The 21,135-nt window shown below is 43.8% G+C and overlaps 1 protein-coding gene across 1 annotated transcript in view; it reads right to left on the reverse strand.

Moving 5' to 3' along the window:
• The window catches only part of LAMC2 (laminin subunit gamma 2), a 61,262-nt gene extending 41,146 nt beyond the window's left edge, over positions 1-20,116 (reverse strand). The window contains exon 1 of the mRNA XM_024732611.1: positions 19,925-20,116. Within this exon, the coding sequence (XP_024588379.1) occupies positions 19,925-20,003 (79 nt within the window). The 5' untranslated portion in view covers positions 20,004-20,116. The remainder of the gene's footprint in view (positions 1-19,924) is intronic.
• Between the last annotated feature and the right edge of the window lie 1,019 nt (positions 20,117-21,135).

Raw genomic sequence — 21,135 nt, forward strand, 5'->3', positions numbered from 1 at the left:
CAGCAAAGTGATTCAGTTATACATACATATATATATATATTCTTTTTCATATTCTTTTCCATTATGGTTGGTTTATTACAGGATATTGAATATAGTTCCCTGTGTTCTACAGTAGGCCCTTATTATTTATCCATTCTATATATAATAGTTTGCATCTGCTAATCCCAAACTCAGTCTATCCCTCCCCACCCACCTTGGCAACCACAGTCTGTTTTCTATGTCTGTGAGTAGTTTTCTGTTTTGTAGATATGTTCATTTGTGTCATATTTTAGATTCCACATATAAATGATATCATATGGTATTTGTCTTTCTCTGTCTGACTTACTTCACTTAGTATGATAATCTCTAGGTCCATCCATGTTGCTGCAAATGGCATTATTTCATTCTTTTTCATGGTGGAGTAATATTCCATTGTGTATATGTACTGCATCTTCTTTATCCATTCATCTGTCCATGGACATTTAGGTTGCTTCCACATCTTGGCTATTGTAAATAGTGTTGCTATGAACATAGGGGTGCATGTATCTTTTCAAATTATAGTTTTGTCCAGATATACTCCCAGGAGTGGGATTGCTGACTCATATGGCAATTCTATTTTTAGTTTTTTGAGGAACATCCATACTGTTTTCCATAGTGGCTGCACCAATTTACACTCCCACCAACAGTGTAGGAGGGTTCCCTTTTCTTGAGCCGCTAATATGACTGTCTGGACAGGTATTTCCTCCCCTCTCACTGCCATAAGTGTCTCTCCCAAAGCCAGGTGTCAAAAAGAACCATAGTCCCATTAAGAATGACTTTCCCCAAGTGTCTAGGAAAGTTTACCCTGTGCACGTTCCAAAGAGATTCATGGAGTGACTAACATCTCCATGTGGGACTGAAACCACCAATGAGGTAACAGGGGAAATCCTTAGTATTGTACCTGGCACACAGCAGATGCTCAAAAAATGTGTCAGCCATGGTTTGGAAAAGGTGGTGAGCCTTGAGGTTAAAAGAATGGTGTCAAATACCAGTTCTACTAATTCCTTAGGCAAATCACTTCAACTCTCTGAATCTTATTTCTTCTTTCAGAAATGCAGTCTCCATTATGTGCTTCCCTGGATTGTTGAAAAGACCCCACTGAGAAAAGAACATCAAGTCCTTCGTCTGTGCTATTTCACCCCTAACTCACATGAGATAGGCATTGCCTTAGATGAGAAAAATGCAGCTTGGAAAGGTTAAGTAACTTGAGCCAGTGGAGAGTTGGGATTTGAACCTCTGTCTCATGCCAAAACCCACTTTCTTTCACCCAGACACACTGTCTCCATTGGCCACGCAGCCCCAGTGATAGCCTGTCTCTGGCAGTGCCCAGGGCCATGACTTACCCAGAGTACTGACTTTAAAAAGCCGGCAAATGTACCAACATGTATGGAGCAGCTGCCCTGTGCAGGCTGGGTCAGCTCTGAAGGCACAAAGGTGGCAAAGGTGACCAAGTATATCTGATGAACTTCCCTAAGTGGCTTCCTTGCAAGAGCTCCTAAAACACTCTCTTACGCCTTTGGATGCCACCTAATCTAGGCAAAGTCAAGAACATCGATCCAGAGTCCACTCTATAGCCAGGACTTTACATCCAGCAGCTCAGTTCATTCTCACAGTAACACTTTAACATGGGTTTAATTATCCCCAGTCAACAGATGAAGAAATGAATGCTTAGAGGGGGTAGGTGTCTCACCTAAGGTCACACAGCTAAGTGGCAAGGATGTAATTGCTCCCAGGTCTGTCCAATTGCAATGCCCTCACCTTTCTATGTTATCCCTATGCCTCCAAGAGCTGGCTTGCCACTGCATGTAGGTATTCTTTCTATAACTCTCTCATAGAGAGTTACTCAGACCCTTCTAGAATTCTTCCTAATCTAGTAAGATGTCCCATCCCTCCTTAAACAGCACTGGTTATTACAAATTATTTCTATGCAGTTTTAAATCTGCCTCCCTTCCTGTAATTTTTACCATGTGTTCTGTTCTTCCCTGGAAAACAACACACACACACACACACACACACACACACAGGCACACACACTGGCATACCTACTCTCTTCTCCATTTATTTATGTACTCATCAGACGTTTCTTTCAGGCACTGTTTTACAAGGTACTGCATCAGCCAAGTCCTTGAGTATCAGAAGAGAGTTAGAGCATCTCCCTCTTTAGTCTTTTCTTCTTCAGGTTAAACTGGAGACCTGTCACCTCCAAGACTTTCAACCATTTCCCAGGTCATGATTTCTTCTTGATGCCCCTCCTAGGAACAAACTCTAATTTTCACTATCTTTCTTTAAATGACCAGAATTTATTCCAGTTCTTCAAGTGTGGTTTGAACAGCTCAGCTTACAACAGGACCAGGTATTATAATTCCATGGATGAGCCTAACATTTTCATTAAACTCAAAGCATATGAAGTTTGCATTCAACTCAAACTCCCAGGGCTTTTTCACAGAACTGGTGCTAAGCTGAATCTTTCCCAAAGAATGTTTGTGTAACCAATTTATTTCTTTGGATTTCTAACAGATGTGCCACACAGCCGTAATGTGCTGTGAAATTTCTACCAGGTACCTCATTAGGCACAATTAGGAGCTAAATTCACCAGCCAGAGATCCTTGTGAGGTCACCCAGCAGGATCACACACTGAGCCAATGCCCTCTCTACCCCGGATGACTTTTGGGAGCAATCTCAAAATAATTACGAACTTTTCATTGTGTCTTTGTTTTTTTTTTCCTCCCAGACCGGGGCACGAACCTGTGTCCCCTGCATCGTCAGGCGGACTCTCAACAACAGTGCCACCAGGGAAGCCCTATTGTGTCTTTTTTATTCAGAACAAATTTTTGCTGGTAGTGGTTAATTTCATAAGGAAATGATATATTTTTAGAGCACTATTTTAAAAATAGATAACCTTGTTATAATCTTTTTTTTAACCATTTCCCTCTCCTTCTGTCCTTTCTCCTTTAAAGCTCTACTATGCAAGAATTGATGTTCCTCTTTTAAATTCACAGCCTTCAGTGGAGACGCAGTATAGTTCCAGTAAGGGAGGCCTTCAGCCAGCATCTCCACTCTGGAACTCAGCTACAAACCTATTGCTAAGCTACCCTCCTCTTCTCAAATGGGTTTCCCTTTAAGCCCAGGGTTATGCAGGCTGGAGTGAGGCGACCTGTGGGCCTCAGGCCTAGGGGATGTATTGGCCGCCTGTACCTGCAGTATGTGAAAATGCCAGGAAGAAACTCTCTCCAGCCTTGCCTGTGGGACTCTGAAGTTACCAGGCTGCGCTGAGTTCAACACTTAGCTGCACTGCACTTGGCTCACTGTCGAACCTTCCAAACATTCACACCCAGAGACTGAGGAGAGAGAATTTGCTCCTTTGGCATGGAATCATCCTTTCTGTCCTTGATGCATGTGAAACATGGCCTCTCTCAAAGCATCTCCCAAATTTAGACTAACTTTCCTAAGAGCAATTATTATTCATTCTCACTGCTGGAAAAAAAAAAACTCTTTATTTTTCAAATTCCAGAATATTCTCACAACTGTGCTTAATAAAGTGGGCCTCCTACAGCTTGTGCCTGGCCTTTTTTATTCTGTGACTGATTTCTGCCCAGTCACTACCAGGACACGTTGGTTGCCAAAGGGCACTGTCAGGCCAGGAGCAAGGCAACAGGGAGCAGTGGGGACACTGACAAAAGGGCTAAAGGAAGAAGCAGCACTTCAGCCCCAGCCAATGGTAGCCCCATGGGAATGATGCCTATTGTAATCAGCATTTCCACTTATGTTTTTTAAAGACAGAAGTCTGGCTTTGGGTACGAAATCTACTGATTTTTAAAGGTTGGCCAAAGAATATTTTAAAATTTTTAAAAAAATTAAGCTGTGTCCAAGGGCAACTCTTTGCACTGGGCTCTGCTATTCTAACAGGCTGAAAACACATCTCATGCTTTAGAGAAGGAAATATAAAGCCCTAGTGTATGGCACAGTGCCCCGTCCATAGTAGGTATTTGAGGTATTTTTAATGAACAAATGAATGAACGTTCTCTTGAACTTCAGGAAACTTCAGGGTACCCCTAGATGTGTTTCTACCATCTTCAAGACTCCACATGGCCGCATATGTCTGGACATGCTTTAAAAATACACATACCAGGGGCTTCCCTGGTGGCACAGTGGTTGAGAGTCCGCCTGCCGATTCAGGGGACACTGGTTCGTGCCCCGGTCCGGGAGGATCCCACATGCCGCGGAGTGGCTGGGCCCGTGGGCCATAGCCGCTGGGCCTGCGCGTCCAGAGCCTGTGCTCCGCAGCGGGAGAGGCCACAGCGCACATACCAGACTTCACTGGGGGCGCAGTGGTTAAGAATCCGACTGCCAAGGCAGGGGACATGGGTTTGACCCCTGGTCCGGGGAGATCCTACATGCCACGGAGCAAATAAGCCCCTGCGCCAACACTACTGAGCCTGCGCTCTAGAGCCCACAAGCCACAACTACTGAAGCCCGTGCGCCTAGAGCCCGTGCTCTGCAACAAGAGAAGCCACCAATGAGAAGCCCGCACACTGTAGCCCCCGCTCGCCGCAACTAGAGAAAGCCCGTGTGCAGCAACGAAGACCCAATGCAGCCAAAAAATTTAAAAAATTTTTAAAAAGAAAAAAAAACCAAATACCAGGGACTTCATTAGCGGTCCAGTGGTTAAGACTCCATGCTTCCACTGCAGGGGGCACGGGTTCGATCCCTGGTGGGGAAACTAAGGATCTTGTGTGCTGTGAGGCAGCAGCCAAAAAAAAAAAAAAGTTAAAAAAAAATGCAAATACCAATATTTAGCATTTACTCTCTTCCCTGTTAATTGAGGGGACACTTTTCTCCATACGACCCCAATCCAGAAAATAGCCTTTCTTGGTAACTTATATTATGATTTATTTAGATTCACAGACCTAAATACACACCTATAATACACTTTAGAACAAGAGGATATGCTAAAAATGCTTTTGATTATACTTTCCTTCCCTTATGTTTAGCCTTGTTCAATTTTATGTCTAGAATTTTTTTTCATGTTTATTTTGTAATCTACTTGCTATTCTTCCAAATTTGGGGTCAGCTGTAAATTTTATAAATATGTTGTCTAGTTTCCATCAGGGAGCCTTGACACAAAAGCAAGTGATGGAAGTATAAAGATGGGGGTCTTGGACATGTCCTGGGTCGGCTGGGAATCATTTGTCAAGGTCCATTCATCCAATAAATATAGATTGAGCATCTATGTGCCAGGCAGTGTTCTAGGCACTGAGGATTTAGAGGTAGACAAAACAAATAGATGTTCCAGTCTTCATGGAGTTTTCATGCGAATTGGAGGAAAAGAAAATAAACAAGGCAACTAGTATAGGGAGAATATGTGGATAGCAATATTTGTGAAGGAGAAATACATAAAGCAGTGAAAGGAAATAGGTAGCTGGAGGTGGGTAAAGTGAGTAGGAAGGGAGGGTTGAAAAGTGCCATATGCTGCTTTACTGTTTTATCTCTACTTTGATATCTGTCTGTTCATGATCTTTGGCTATTTGTCTATCAGGCACGATGTTTTCAGCTGTAAAGCAATTATACTCCAATAAAGATGTTAAAAAAAAAATAGCCTGTGAAAAACCATAATGGAAAAAAAAATATATATATATATATACACATATAACTGAGTCACTTTGCTGTACTGTAGAAATTAACACAACATTGTAAATCAACTATACTTCAATAGATTTTTAAAAAATAAATTATCATGAATTATTTCTATAACAAATGTATCAAACTATTCACCTGTCATTTTGTTGCAGATTTTCCTTTCCCTCTCTGGATAAATCCCCTTTCTCTCCAAAGGACCTCACTCATAGATTTTGTTTAACTGATTCTTCTTCCTTTTTCTCCTTCCTTCTGTTCTCAATGAGACATACATTTATTTCATTCATTTTGGACACTGGGACTTCGTGAGCCAGTGAGATTTCTTTCTTTTTTAATTTTATTTTTATTTTTGGCTGTGTTGGGTCTTCATTGCCTGCACACGGGCTTTCTCTAGTGGTGGCGAGCCGGGGCTACTCTTCATGGCGGTGCATGGGCTTCTCATTGCAGCAGCTTCTCTTGCTGTGGAGCACGGGCTTTAGGTGAGCGAGCTTCAGTAGTTGTGACTCGCGGGCTCTAGAGTGCAAGCTCAGTAGTTGTGGCGCATGGGCTTAGTTGCTCCACGGCATGTGGGATTTTCCCAGACCAGGGCTCAAACCTGTGTCCCCTGCATTGGCAGGTGGATTCTTAACCACTGTGCTACCAGGGAAGCCCTGAGCCAGCAAGATTTCTATAGCCCTGAGCCAGCAAGATTTCAATAAAGGGAGTTGTAATGTTTTATTTCGTCAAATAAGACATTAAATATATACTTATTTGACATTTACTGGGCTTTGTCACACACTCATCACGTTATCCTTGTTTTCCTCACTTCACCATGGACAGGCACGGGTCCAGGACCTGGCATTAAGCTATCACTGTACCAGAAAATATAGAAACAACTCAGACTCAGACCCTGAATAGACCTGAAGCCTTATAGAGTCTAGGAATTAAAAGCAGCAGGATCTTTCTCCCCGTTTCACTGAACTCTGTATCATAGGAGCCAGGTCCTACCCACTACTCTTACTTGACTATTCATTTGTATGGTACTCTTTCCAAATTAGGGACATCTCTTCAAGGTTTTGTCTTATCCTCTCTCCACCCCCTCACTCTACTTCATTACACCCATGCCCTGTCAGCGGGGATGATCTCCACAGCTAAAGGAGCGAGATTCATCAAGTTCACCTCTAGCCCTGCATAAACCGAATCATTTTACTGATTTTCATGTATTTCAGTCTAGTAAAGCTTGGGTGGTAATTGCGTCTGACTCCGATGTATACTGCCTCTTTGGCACTTAAGCATTTATTATCATAATAACTATAATAGCATACCATCACTGACCCTCAAGGTGCTTCTTAGAAAAGCCTGCCGGGCAGCCAGACACAGGCCGATCTGCCCACCACCACCCAAGCTCCCCACCAGCAGGAAGATCCAGGAGTTGGAAACTCTACAAACAATGCAGCAACGTGTGTGGACTGCCTCAGGCTCACCTAACACTCCCACCCTCGCTCAAACACACAACTCTAAGATGTCAGGACAGGAAGCTCAGGGGCAAAGGCTGTTTCCAAGCTGTATCCTTCGGAGAATGAAATGAAACTGAAAATATTTCCTAGGGTTGTACTTGGGGCAAGGTCTTGGTATGATCAGCATCGGTGGCTGCAGTTCATCAAGACCTCATTTTAAATTCCCCAGAGGAAACATTACAAGCAATCACGAGAACGTTTCAACAATCTGGCATTCATATGGTCAATTGTGTACAAGCAGATCCCCTTTCTATTGTTCTAAATGTAGAAAAGCACAGCTCTGCTTTTCACCAAGCTGATCTAATTTCCACCTTCGTGTGATGGAACATCAATGTTTTTAGTGTTATAACAGTAAAAACAAAATTTCAAATCCAAACTCCTCTCAAAAACCCTGAAGGTTTGGCCCTGCTGACCTCTCCAACTTGATCTCCGTCCTCTTTCTAGCTCTTGTTCACTGGACTCCAACACATAGACCCTCGCACCCACGAATCCTGGGATGCACCAAGCTCTTTCCCTCCTGGGGCCTTTAGGCTTGCTGTTTTCTTTGCCTGGGCTCTCCCTGCTCACACCCTCCCTATACCCACGCGGCAGCCAGAGAGATCTTAGGAACGTAAATTAGATGGTGTTCGGTCTCTACTGATAACCCTTTAAGAGCGTCTCCCTCTGGATGCCCACAGGTCTTCATCCCCATCTCTCTCTTGGCACTTATCACTTTAGAGCCTGAGTCATTACTATTTGTGTACATGACTTACTTCCTCTATAGCATTTCTCACTTTTGTACCCCATAGTACCTAGTACAGGGCTTGAGACTGTAACTGGTGGATAAATGGCTGGCTGGAAGGATTGGTTAGCTAGAAGGACAGATGGAAGAACGGACAGAAGGAGGAAAGAAGGGAGGGAGGGAGGATGGGAGGGAGGGAGGACGGAAGGAAGGAAAGAAGGAAGGAAAGCAGGCAGTCTGACTCTAAGAAAAGCCAAACAAGAACTGGAACTTACAGAAATCTCCCAGGACCCTAGAGACCCAATATGAAAATTTCTCAACACAATACATAAAGTTTTCATTGTCTACATATATGGCATTTCGGTGTAAAATAACTAATGTCTGTACCCAAAAAATACATGGTGAGATGAGAACAGAAAGAATTGTGAGAGGAATGTGATACTTTTGTTAGAAGGAGTTGTCTGAGACTTTCAGGTTGCGGCTCTCACCGGATGAACTATTGCTGTGCCAGGACTGCCTGTCCTCTGTGTGTGAGCCCGGAGCTGCCATCTCAAAGGACAGCACGCCTAGGGCTGCGCGGGAGGAGGGGCGAGGGGAGGAGGCAGACGTGAGACCATGAGATCAGCTTGCCGTGATCAGGCAGCCTTGACAGGTAGTGTACTTGGCTGCTGTGTGGGACTATCTCAGGAGCTAGGAATCTGATCGTCATGTTTGAACCTGACAGCGTGTGCTGGCTGCTGTTATGTTGAGCTTTGCTGGACTTGCCGCCATGTCAGCTGCTCAGTGCACTAATACTGATTTAGTGAAACAGCAGCAAGTTGATAATAAGTTGCCCGTAATCTCCTGTGGATGAGTCCACGTATAAACCACTTAGAAACAGCGCTCAATTCTCTTCTTTATTTAGAGGAAAGGTGTGTGCCTTGTGTTCCATTTCTGGTATTTTGTGTCCCGCATTCCCTTTCTGAGACATTGAATGTTTTTCTCTCTCCTTCCTTTTTGAAACTCTCTTCCCTTGGATACTATGATGCTGTGCTGTACTGTACTTCCCCTTGGCTCATGACCCTCACCCCCTGCGCCATCCAAGTCTTTGCGGGATCCTCTCCTTGCCCCAACTCGAAGTGTTAGTGCTCCTCAAGGCTCAGTCCTGAACCTCCATGCCTCTCACTGAAGAACTCTCTCATCCAAGCCAAGGGCTTCAATAACCACGACGGGTATTGACATACCAAGATACTTCCCCGGCCCAGAATTCATTCTCAACTCTAGACCCTGATGCCCAGTCATCCACTTTACATTTCCAGCTGATTGTCTCAAAAGCTGTTTACACAAAACATGTTTAAAACCAAACTTGTGATTGTCAGCCCTTCAAGTCAGAAAGCTGGGAACTATCCTTATAGGGTCTCCATCTTTCTCGCTTGCCTCTATTCTATTCAACTCCCAACGTTATTGACATAACTGTCTCCATAGCTCAAGTCCACCCAACTCTATCTCCACTATGGCCACTCTACACCAAACCCCAGCCACTGCTTGCCTGCAGAGCTTCATAACTGGATCCCCTGCAACTTCTCTTGCCTCCCTCCCCTCAATAGTCAGAAAAACCTTTCCAAATACAAATTTTACCAATACCTCCCTGCTTCAAACTCTCTGACGCCTTTCCTTTACTTTTAGGATAAAGACCAGAACTCCTTAACATTGCCTACAAAGACTTTCACAGCCTAATCCTATCTACTTTTCCAGCCTAATTTCACAAAACACTCCCCACTGGGACCTCCTCATCTCTCTGCCATTCATTTCACTTATATTTCATTTTAGGTCTTGACTTCCTCTGTTTCTTAAAATTCTTGCTGCAGAGGACAAGCATCGTGGTGGGGAGATGTGGATTGGGGCTACCCAACCTCAACCATTCTCCTACCTTTGGTTTGTTCAAAGAAGTTATGCTAAAAATTCAATCCTAATTTATTATTATTTAGATATCATTCCCTTCCTCTGAGTCAAAGAACTGGCCTCATGTACACTGACAACCTTTTCTGCTCAAAGATAGCAAACTTCCCCTCCAGGAAGTCAGCTACAATGAGGCCCTTCATTAGGAAGTCCAAATGTAAATAACTAGATAGAAAATGGTGACTAAAAGTAAAGGTGAGAATAGTATACTCTAAAAAAACCTGACAGATGCTCATTTTCAGAAGAAAAGCAATTGTTGAAATTACCTCCAAATCAGAGATACTCAGGATGATGAGTGTTTTTCTTAAATTATAATAAAAAGGTGAAAATGCTCATACTTTTTAAGATTTAAAACCTCCTCCATGGGATTTTTCTTTCCAAAACTTAGTATGTTTCTCAGCTTGGGTAAATAATTTTTTTTTTTTTTTTTTTTTTTTTGCGGTACGCGGGCCTCTCACTGCTGTGGCCTCTCCCGCCGCGGAGCACAGGCTCCGGATGCGCAGGCTCAGCGGCCATGGCTCACGGGCCCAGTTGCTCCGCGGCATGTGGGATCCTCCCGGACCGGGACACGTACCCGCGTCCCCTGCATCGGCAGGCGGACTCTCAACCACTGCGCCACCAGGGAAGCCCAAGGGGGCCACTCTTCATCGCGGTGAGCGGGCCTCTCACTATTGCGGTCTGTCTTGTTGCAGAGCACAGGCTCCGGACACGCAGGCTCAGCGGCCATGGCTCACGGGCCCAGTTGCTCCGCGGCATGTGGGATCCTCCCGGACCGGGACACGTACCCGCGTCCCCTGCATCGGCAGGCGGATTCCCAACCACTGTGCCACCAGGGTAAGCCCCTGGGTAAATAATTTAAAACAAAATCTGAACATTTCATCATTTAAAGTGATCTAGAATTTTATGGTTTGATGTGTGACTGCTTCCAGTTCCAGATTCTTCAGGTCTGTCACAATATGTTTTCTAAATAGAATAAGAAAACTGAAATGGCACGTCCCTCGCTAAGAGTTTTTAAACTGAATTCCTTTCTCTGCCTCACATTTTTCACAGCTGTCTTTTAGGCCAGCACAGCCAGGACCACCGGTGCCCTATCCTGCCTGATGGTTTGTTTCCCTGGACATGTAAATGTTCAAGCAGTGCAAGTTAGCCTGCGACGTGAAGTGCTCTAAGGAGAGGAACAACAGAGGTCAGTGTTCTAATCGCATGGGCAATTTTGAAGGCTAGAACACGGACAAATCTTTTCAACTCTAAGTCATCAAGAGTCAATGAAACTCAGATCACCACATTTTCCTTTTGAATGACTATGGCTTAAAAGCAGTCACCTATTTTCATCAAGAGTTCATAGCTCATTTTATTATAACCTAGACTTAGAAATGGCACACGTGGACTGTGGATGACTCAGCCTGGTGGGGACTAGACCAGGAGACCACACCTGGATATGTCTTCCCTGACACCCCACCAGGGCCCAGGCAGACAGTGGGGAGAGGGAAAGAAGCCCCAGTTAACAGAGAGGTTGGGGATGCCAATTTTTGTCTGAGTAGCAAAGGTGAGAGGGAAGAGAAGGTTAGGACACAAGGGACACAGGAGAGGCTCCCTTCTCTTACACCCGGCATCTTTAAGGGCTCGACTCCAAGACAGCTGGTGTCAGCTACAGGGTGTGATCAATGGTGATTGCGGTGAGGATTCTATCACCGCAGGTAACCCTACACCCTTCTGACCACAGAAACTACTGTAGACATTTCTATATCTCCATGAGATAATCTGTAAAGAAAAGCATCCCAATACAGAAAGCACATCTGACTGTTAATCAAAGAGCTTAGTGTTCTTTGAGCACTTGCTACATGGCCCAGGAAAAGGTGTCATATGCCCCTTTAAGAAGCAGCTGAAGTAAAGGACGTTAGAGAGTCCAGGACAGCTAGAGGTGGCCCCTGAAGCAGTGAGGACCAAAAGGAAAGAAATCATGTATGACGAGTCTAAGAAAAGTTTAAAAGGCAATTCTGATTTGTACTGAAATGCTTTTCGGAGTATACATTAAATGTGGTTTTTCAATTGCTTAAATTTGTGTTTTGTTGGCTCCTTAAAAAAAAAGTTACCTAATGATTCTTCCTCTTTAAACCTTTCATTGCTTTTATGAACAAGACATTTTTGTACAAGGAGACTAGACACAGATTTTTTGCTATCACTACATTCCTTCACAAAGATACACACATTTAGGTATGTGCATGCTTACCATGCACCGCTAGAGTTCTTAGTTTTGCCAAAAGAACGTGGTAATCAAAAAAAAGAACGTGGTAATCCATGTACATGACCATGTTGGAAAAAGTATGGAATGCATTTATAAGACCTTCCTTAAAGATTCATTGATGAAAAACATCCATTTGAAAATAATAAATTAAAATTGTATTGCTTAAAGACAGAAGAATGAATTAAATGGTCTTTAGGAGCCCAGCCATTTTCATCTATCCATAAAGAGAAGTAACAAATATTCTAAGAAGAGTTTGGACCATGAAGCCTGCAGCAGGGAGTGGGAGCAACGTGTCCTGCATCCCAGTCGGACAAATGGGCTGCTGCTCTGCTGTCATTTCCCACGCTAGGTCATCTGTGGCCTGGGTTCTGTCCCCTCAGACCTCAGCACATGAAGACCCCCTCCTACCATGTCCCACGTACAACCCCCTGGATGAGGCAAGAGCTGCAGCTTCGGGATGCTGTTGGATCCACTGCTCTCACAAAGTAGACCAGCCTATTGAAATGAGAAATGATCTTTAAACATTAGGAGTTTCCTTTATTCAAGAGCAAAACGGGTAGTGATTTGAAAGAGCAGTAAATGTGTATGAAGCTTAATAGTCAATGCTCTGGCCGTGAAACTGAAAGACTTCAAAATATATATCAATAGTCTCCAGCAGAGAGAGCAAATACCTCTGGACACAACGATGCTTAAATAAATTCAGGGGTTTCCCTGGTGGCGCAGTGGTTAAGAATCCGCCTGCCAATGCAGGGGACACGGATTCGAGCCCTGGTCTGGGAAGATCCCACATGCCGCGGAGCAACTAAGCCCGTGCGCCACAACTACTGAGCCTGTGCTCTAGAGCTCGCGAGCCACAACTACTGAGCCCATGAGCCACAACTACTGAAGCCCGTGTGCCTAGAGTCCATGCTCCACAGCAAGAGAAGACACCGCAATGAGAAGCCTGTGCACCGCAACGAAGAGTAGCCCCCACTCGCCACAACTAAAGAAAGCCCGTGCACAGCAACAAAGCCCAACAGAGCCATAAATAAATAAATTCGAAACATTGACAGGTGAAGCAGAAAGGCTTATTGCTGTCCCTCAACTGTCCTGAGCCACTTGGTCAATTCCAAGCTGTGTGATAATCTATAAACAGAGTTGAACAAAGAGAGGAGGAAACTTGGTAGTCTGAAATCTGTTCTCTTATCAGGGCCCCGGGGACTGGAGTTTGTGCTTGGTTTTAACCTGTTGTTCGCTGATATTTTTAAAGGAAAGGCCACTCTATTGACTCACACAAATAGAGATGTCTGAAGAGATGTCCCATCTAGAAGCATAAGGGATGTTCTTATATAATACATCAAGATTCCATCAGGTATGAAAATTGATTTAAATGAAAATTCTTTAAAAGAATGAGAAACAAGCCAAGGGGATATCTTGTTAAAGAAAATTAAACTAGCAATTGAAATCTGATCCTGTTATTAACTGCCTGGCTCTGGTCAAGGCAATCATTTTCCTGTGCCTCAATTTTCCAGTCTATAAATGAGGGTCATGCATGCCAGAGCCCAGCTCTGTTATAACCAACCATGAGAATTTGGACAGTTGCTTTGCCTCTCTGAGTGTCATTTTCCTTAACTATAAAAGGAGAAGCTCCTTTAGAGAACCCTTAAGGGCCATTCTCATTTAGTTCCATGATGTTGTAATAAGAGAAGAAAGTGGTGAAACATGCAAAACTTTTTGTAAGAAACACCCCATATAAGTGCAGCTGAAGATTTCATCATTTTCCTAATGTTTAAGTTAGTGTGGGAAATTATTTGGTTGCCATTTAATTTTTTTTTTTAGAATATGAGCATCCATATTCACATAGTGTATTAAAAAAAAAACCTGGAAAAGAAACAGTTGGGTTTCTGTAAGTGGTCAACAAGCCTGAAGAAGTCCAGGATATGTGTACATTTGCCCAATTGATCTCCACTTTCCTCTGATACTGCAGGAGTCCTCACATGATCAATGTTAGAGAAAGAACCAGTCTTTTCTTCTTTCACGACATAAGGAAGCACATGTTAGCTGGGGAGGCACATACACAGACATACAGTCACCCAGAGACACAGAGGAGACGCAGCTTTTGGCTCTGGGTGTGATTCAAATATTACATCATGTACCTGGGGGTTATATTAGAACACAGCCCAGTAATGATTCAGTAATCTGCTAGGTCTAATTTGTGACTAAATTAGAGTATTCCAGGAGCTCCTATTTCTACACTAGTCTGTAATAGGTGGTTCAAGTCTTGTCCTTGCAAATTTCTCTAGGAAAAAAAATGTCAATATAGTTGAGCCACTAAGAACTTAAATGGGAAAAATATTCCCAGGATGGCCTCAACATCTTAATTTCATGCTCCTGACTTTCCCATAAACACTGATCACAAATCAACATTCATCCTCAGCTTCTTGGATCAGTGGAGCTAAACCAGTGGCTGCCCCCGGTTCAGGGCACTCACAATTTAAGCTTACATAGGAATCTCCAGCTTACACTCCAACCCAATTCTATACTCCCATTTACTATACATACTAGAATATAAGGTGAATATAAGGCCACATTTAAGTCTTTTCAAAATCTCTCATGAGAGCAGTTAGTTATATAATACTTTTAAATAAAGTATTATTTGGGGAAGACATGTTAACCTGAAATGACCTCAATCAATGTTTTAGGTATTTATTAGCAAGAAAGAGGCCAAGCTATCAAACATAATTCTCATAATTGTTCATCATCCCACAGTTGTGAGTGCTGAAAGCCGCCATAGTAAGACTTTCAAGATGATTATGCTGTGACGATCACAGTGTGCGCTTCGGGATAATTTTAAAATCTTGTTCACGTTCTGAAATGGTGTACTTTCCAGCGACAGCAGCGAAAGCAAACTCACATAGAGCTGTGTCTCAAGTCACCTGGTCTGAAGTAGAGAAAAAACTGCATTAAAGTGGCTTTAGGAATATTAAAGATGGAATTTGAATATAATTACTACATGAAATGTAAGTGAACAAATGAATACTTCTAAGTTATTATTTTACAGATTATGTGACTTTAAATATGTTTGTAAAACTAATTTACTAAATTAAATGTAAAGAGGCACACGACCACTGCATCTATATTGCTCAATGTTTCATACTCAAGTTAGCCAAACTGGGAATTCCCTGGCGGTCCAGTGGTTAAGATTCCCTGCTTGCACTGCAGAGGGCATGGGTTTGATCCCTGGTCTGGGAACTAAGATTCTGCGTGCCGTGCAGTGTGGCAAAAGAAAAAAAGGTTAACCAACCCCTTTCTTTTTTTTTTGATGGTGTGAGAGGGAGATCTTCCCATTGAGAAGCGAGAGATCATCTTATGTTGGGGTCATCTTATACATGGGCATGTTCTAGAGAGTAACAGATGTGCTTAATCTATATGTGCTGAGGCCTGGCTGACAAAAGGCAAAATGATATGAAACCCAATCTTGAAATTCCAATCTGCTTTGGGTTCCTTGTCAGGAATTCCATTTGTTTCATTGGGTAAAACTTAGGGTTCATTTCAGCCTGAGCCAAAGGGCTCCTCATCACCTTTCCTGGACTAATGAAAGGAGCCTCTTCCAAAACTTTACCACTTAAAACACAAAAGGCATTATACTGACATTCAGTACTGGCAGAGCAGTTAGTTATACAACAATAATATCGAACACAGTGAGTGTTTACTAGGCACTGTGCAAAATGCTTTACATATAATAATCACAATCATTTATTACCCTCATCTCAGAGATGAGGAAACCGAGTAACACGTGAGGTAGCTTACCTCAATCCCTTAAGTGGTAAAGGACAGTGCTAGGATTTGAACCCAGGCAGTCTTACTACAGAGCCTGCACCCCTACACATGATGCTGTACCACTTCAACAATTTAATAACAGAATCTATGAGAGTGTAAACCTTTCCAGGGGTCCTTTCCACTCTCCACAGCACTTCTTTTCTAGCATCAGGACATGGGAGAAACTAAATTAGTGATTTAAATAATCTTCGATTCTGAGCTCACCATTCTCGAACAATTGCTTCAAAACTTACCTAGTGGGGCTTCCCTGGTGGCGCAGTGGTTGAGAGTCCGCCTGCCGATGCAGGGGACACGGGTTTGTGCCCGGGTCCGGGAAGATCCCACATGCCGCGGAGCGGCTGGGCCCGTGAGCCATGGCCGCTGAGCCTGCGCGTCCGGAGCCTGTGCTCCGCAACGGGAGAGGCCGCAACAGTGAGAGACCCACGTACCGCAAAAAAAAAAAAAGAAAAACTTACCTGGCTGAATCCAACTGTGTCTCTTAGTCCTCACTCTTTGTGTATTCATATTTCTACCTCTGAGTACCATTTATGACTCCTACATCGGCGTAACTCTTCCTTGGGCTAATAAAGCTCTCCTCTTTCTTGATTCTCCTCTAGCGTCAATGCCCCTTCCTGCTGTTCTCCTTCACTGTCCTTCCATCTTCTTGGGAGCTCCTTTGGGCTCCCAACTTTATATTGTTTGAATTTCTTCTAAATTTCAAAATCATAGCTCCAGCTGTTTACTGGACATCCCCACTTGCATCTCAAATACAACAGATCCCCACAGAAACTCACTTCCTTCACTTCATCCGTCGCCCAGCCTCGTTCCCAAATCTGATCGTCTCTATAGTCCTCATTTCCTTTAACGGCAGCACTGTCTAACCAACTACACAAGCCTGAAGCCTCAGACCCATCTTGGACTCTTCCTCATTTCTCACAATTTTCCCTTACTATTATCCCTAACACACGCACACACTCATTGGATCACCAAATTCTTCCAATTTTACCTCCTAAATGTCTCTGTGATCTGTTTCCTCTTTACTATTCCACCACCATGAGGTAAGCCCTCATCACCTCTCATTTGGTTTATTGCAATGGCCGTTTGTTTGCCTCTCCTAGTTCAACTCCATCCTCTAAGCCCTTAAGTGAGTGATCTTTTAAACATGAATCTGACCACACCCACCCCACTTACAAAACATCTGCAACCGCAACCCTTCTTTGCCTACAGGGTACCAACCTAATGGCACAGACTGGTACGTAAGGCTCTTCACCACCAGATTCTTGGCTACATTTCTAGTCTCATTCCTATCTCCCTTCTCCAGTCGCACCTCCCCAAGTGAACTATGATCCAGACCATTGGAGCTACACCCACATTCACACCAACTGTGAGCTCCTGAAGGGGAGTCTCTATCTTTCTTAATGACCTCAAAGCATCTGAGTTCACTATATCAGACTTTGGCATCAGACTTTTTTTTTTTAATTAACTTATTTTATTTATTCAGTTTTGGCTGCATTGGGTCTTTGTTGCTGCGCGTGGGCTTTCTCTAGTTGCGGCTAGCGGGGGCTACTCTTCATTGTGGTGCACGGGCTTCTCATTGCGGTGGCTTCTGTTGTTGTGGAGCACAGGCTCTAGGAGTGCGGACTTCAGTAGTTGTGGCACGTGGGTTCAGTAGTTGTGGCGTGTGGGCTTAATTGCTCTATGGCATGTGAGATCTTCCCAGACCAGGGCTTGAACCCATGTCCCCTGCATTGGCAGGTGGATTCTTAACCACTGCGCCACCAGGGAAGCCCAGCATCAGACCTTTTGAAGAACCGTGGTTCTAGGTATTTTAAGGCACTTTACAGTAACATCTCATCCTTTCAACAGACCTGCAAGGATACACAGCACTATTGCCTCCACTTAACAGGCAAAGAGCAGACTCCAAGCAGCTGAGGAACCTGAATGGTTATGAATAAGGGACTAGTAAGTGAATCAGCCAAATTCTGAAGCCAGGTCAGGCTGACTCTAAAACCTGTGCTTTAGCTGAGACCAACTCTGATTATATCTAACACCATAATTTCACCTGCACGGGAACACCCAGGAAGCAATATCACTGCTTTAGGCTCGCAGAGGTGCACAGATGCAGGTCACTTTGGGAGGTGGCAAGCACCATACTTTCGGTCCAACTCCCACTACATCACAGCATCCCATAAATGGGAAAGCATGTGTGCTCTAGCCTAACACAAATTTTTCACACTCTCATTGAGCCCCAAATGAAGCCCTTTGAGGAGGCAGCCTAGTTTTTTAAGTGGCCTGTCTTTAAGGAAGGGGAAAGTCTGGAAATGAGCTTAAACACTGCTTCTGACTTAATGATGTAGATGGAATACTCAGAGCTTGTCCATCCTTGAGAAGTTAGAGTCCAAACTCTGTCCTCCTGAGTCTGATTTTATTAAACAGTTTATTAAATAGTTATTTTATTAAACAATTCATCACCCTACATATTTGTTTCTGATATCTAATGCTAACGCACACACATACACTCAGCTACAGCCAAAAAAGGAAATTGCTTCAATAGTTACTCATTATATAAAACATATGTAACTTGTTCCCTTATTACTTTTTTTTTTTTTTTTTTTTTTTTTGGGACTCACGGGCCCAGCCGCTCTGCGGCATGTGGGATCTTCCCGGATTGAGGCACGAACCCGTGTCCCCTGCATCAGCAGGCAGACTCTCAACCACTGCGCCACCAGGGAAGCCCCCCTTATTAATTTTATAATGTGGTCCCTAATGTTCCAGTCTAAGAACCACTGGATCAAGTGCCAGTAGTTGTTTATGTAGCTTTGTGCAAATACAGTTCCATATTTTCTTTTTTTAAACCAAGGAATTCTAGTACTTGATCCATAAGCAGTTCCTCTGAATTCTAATATTCAAAGACTGTTCTTACTTTTAGGATGTTTCTCACTAGGTTAAAGTTATTTATTCTGAGGGATTCTAACCCACATGATCATTTTCATAAGTGGTTTTTAAATGGTAATCAAGGATGATGGGTTGTAAGTTAATTCCATTATCTTAGGAAAAAAAACAAAAGACTATCAAATGCATTCAAACACACGCTAAAACATTCATGCCATTCAAATACAATTCAGGCAGCATCACCCAGACTGCAAAGTAATAATTGAAATGTCTAAGATAATTCCATGTACCCATGAGCCTGGTCTCATGTTCACACATGCACATGTGTGAAGATGGCTCTTGGACCTATTGAGATAATTATTGAAATGCCATCAGATACAAGAAGCAAAAATAAACCTGAGAATTTGGGGTAATTACACAGGCAAATATCATTGGTAAAACTAAGTGACTACTAAGTAAAACTTAAGGAAAACACCCTTTATGCGTTGTCATAGCTGACACATGCATACAGTAAATCGTTGTTAGGTGCCCAGAAACTTTTGTTTATAGGAGTTGAACTTCTCATGAAGTGACAGCTACTGGGTGCCCTAGATAAGATCAAATGACCTATGACATAGGTGCCCAATAAATGCCTGTTGAATGACTATTATGTGAAAATACTATAAAAAGTAATGTTATGCAAAAGTAAAGCATTGTTAAGACTCTTAACTCATTTTCCATCCCAAAGAAACGGGAATACCAGGAGGATGACTGAAGAGATTCCTTTTCAATCTTTGTGGGGTTCACAGTCACAGAAAGCATTCTCACCAAAATCCCATCAGTAAAAACACACATTGGGAATAGAATTTATATACCAACATGTTTTGCTATTACTGATCAAACAGAAGCCCTCTGATCAAAAAAGCAATCAAGAAGGAACAATTTTAAAGCAAGGAAAACCCTGGTTTGGCACGACCTATTGGCTTCATATTTTAAAATCAGACAGCTTTATATAGTATTGGTAAATAATATATATTATTGTAAACAAATCTCTGGAGGAGCCCCAGATGGGGCAGGAGGAGGGAGCTCTAAAGAGATTCTCATAAAGTGGGGCTCCTCGGAGGTGAGTGCAGCCATCACGGTCTGCAGGGAAAGGCCAGTTCCCAGCCCAGGGCTGCGCCGTTCTTCCTGGAAGGGACTCACCTGGCGTCCTGGAGTTGGCCCGGGCTGCAGGCAGGAGGAACGAGAAGCAGAGGCAGCAGCTGAGCCAGAGCGCAGGCATGGCCGGGCCGGGCCGCGCAATCAGCCGCTGCAGGGGTGCTGCCCTGCGCCTTGCGGCTGGGAGCTTTCGCTCTGCGCTCCGCTGTGCCTTCCTTTTCCTTGATCAGGTGGTTTTATCGACTCTTCTACCTGACTCAGTCCTGACAGGAAGAGAGCGTGTGTTTCACGGTGTGACTCACCTGTGAATAAGGAGAACCCAGCCCTCGGGAAGCAAACACACAGCACACACGGAGCTGTAAAAGCGCTCACCCCAGCTGCCAGGCTCCCCCCTCGCCGCAAGAAGGGCGCACACCTGACCTGGGCCGAGGGTGTGGTGCAGAGGCCTCAGCCCAGGGATCCTTCTGGAGGAATGTGCCAGATCCCCCTGAGCCTTCCTTCTCTCCCAGGGTGGTCCAGGGCAGAATTCGGAGGTAGCTAGCAGCCTGCCCCTTCCTCAAACTGGGAGGCCCAGTCTCAGGAGTGCAAACTCAGAAATAAGTCAGCAGCTGTGATCAGCTCTGGTCTGAAAGACATCAGGGAAAACAGGCCAGTCTAACAGTCACAACAGGGTTCCCTTTACCCTCCAGCCTAGGTTCAACCTCTCTCTGAACTACAGTAGCCCTACCCCAGCCTATCCACTCTGGTGACACCTCATTCTATGCCTCACCATCACCTGGCTGGACCAAGGTTCCTCTCCTGGGTCCCCATCACCTCTTGATCACCAGGCCTAGTAACTCATTAAGTCATCTGTTGACTGGTGGGCCTCCCACCCGTCTGTACTAGGCTAGGTACCATTCTGTATCACTAACAACTAGTATGGTATCCAGCGTGCACTTGGTGCTCAGTTAGTGTTCTGTTGGATTGAATAAGAAAGAGGATCCAGATTTTATATTCTTTTTACATCATAGAGCATATTTCTCATGCCATTCTCTGCGGGCCCTTTAGAAAATATCTGTAGAGTCCAACTGTGAGTATCATCCAAGTCCATTGTCTTGGGTGAGTAAGAAACTGCAAGTGGTGTATCCTACATTGTCCCTTTCCCTAGGGAGGCTGGTGGCACTAATTCAAAGAGGTGGCTGCCAAGGAGAAAGCTTTGGTTCCTACTAGAGATTTTTAAATCGTCAGAGGTATTATATATATATGTATATATATAT

Source organism: Neophocaena asiaeorientalis, unplaced genomic scaffold (genome assembly GCF_003031525.2).
Source record: "Neophocaena asiaeorientalis asiaeorientalis breed wild unplaced genomic scaffold, Neophocaena_asiaeorientalis_V1.1 scaffold119, whole genome shotgun sequence".
NCBI lineage: Eukaryota > Metazoa > Chordata > Mammalia > Artiodactyla > Phocoenidae > Neophocaena > Neophocaena asiaeorientalis.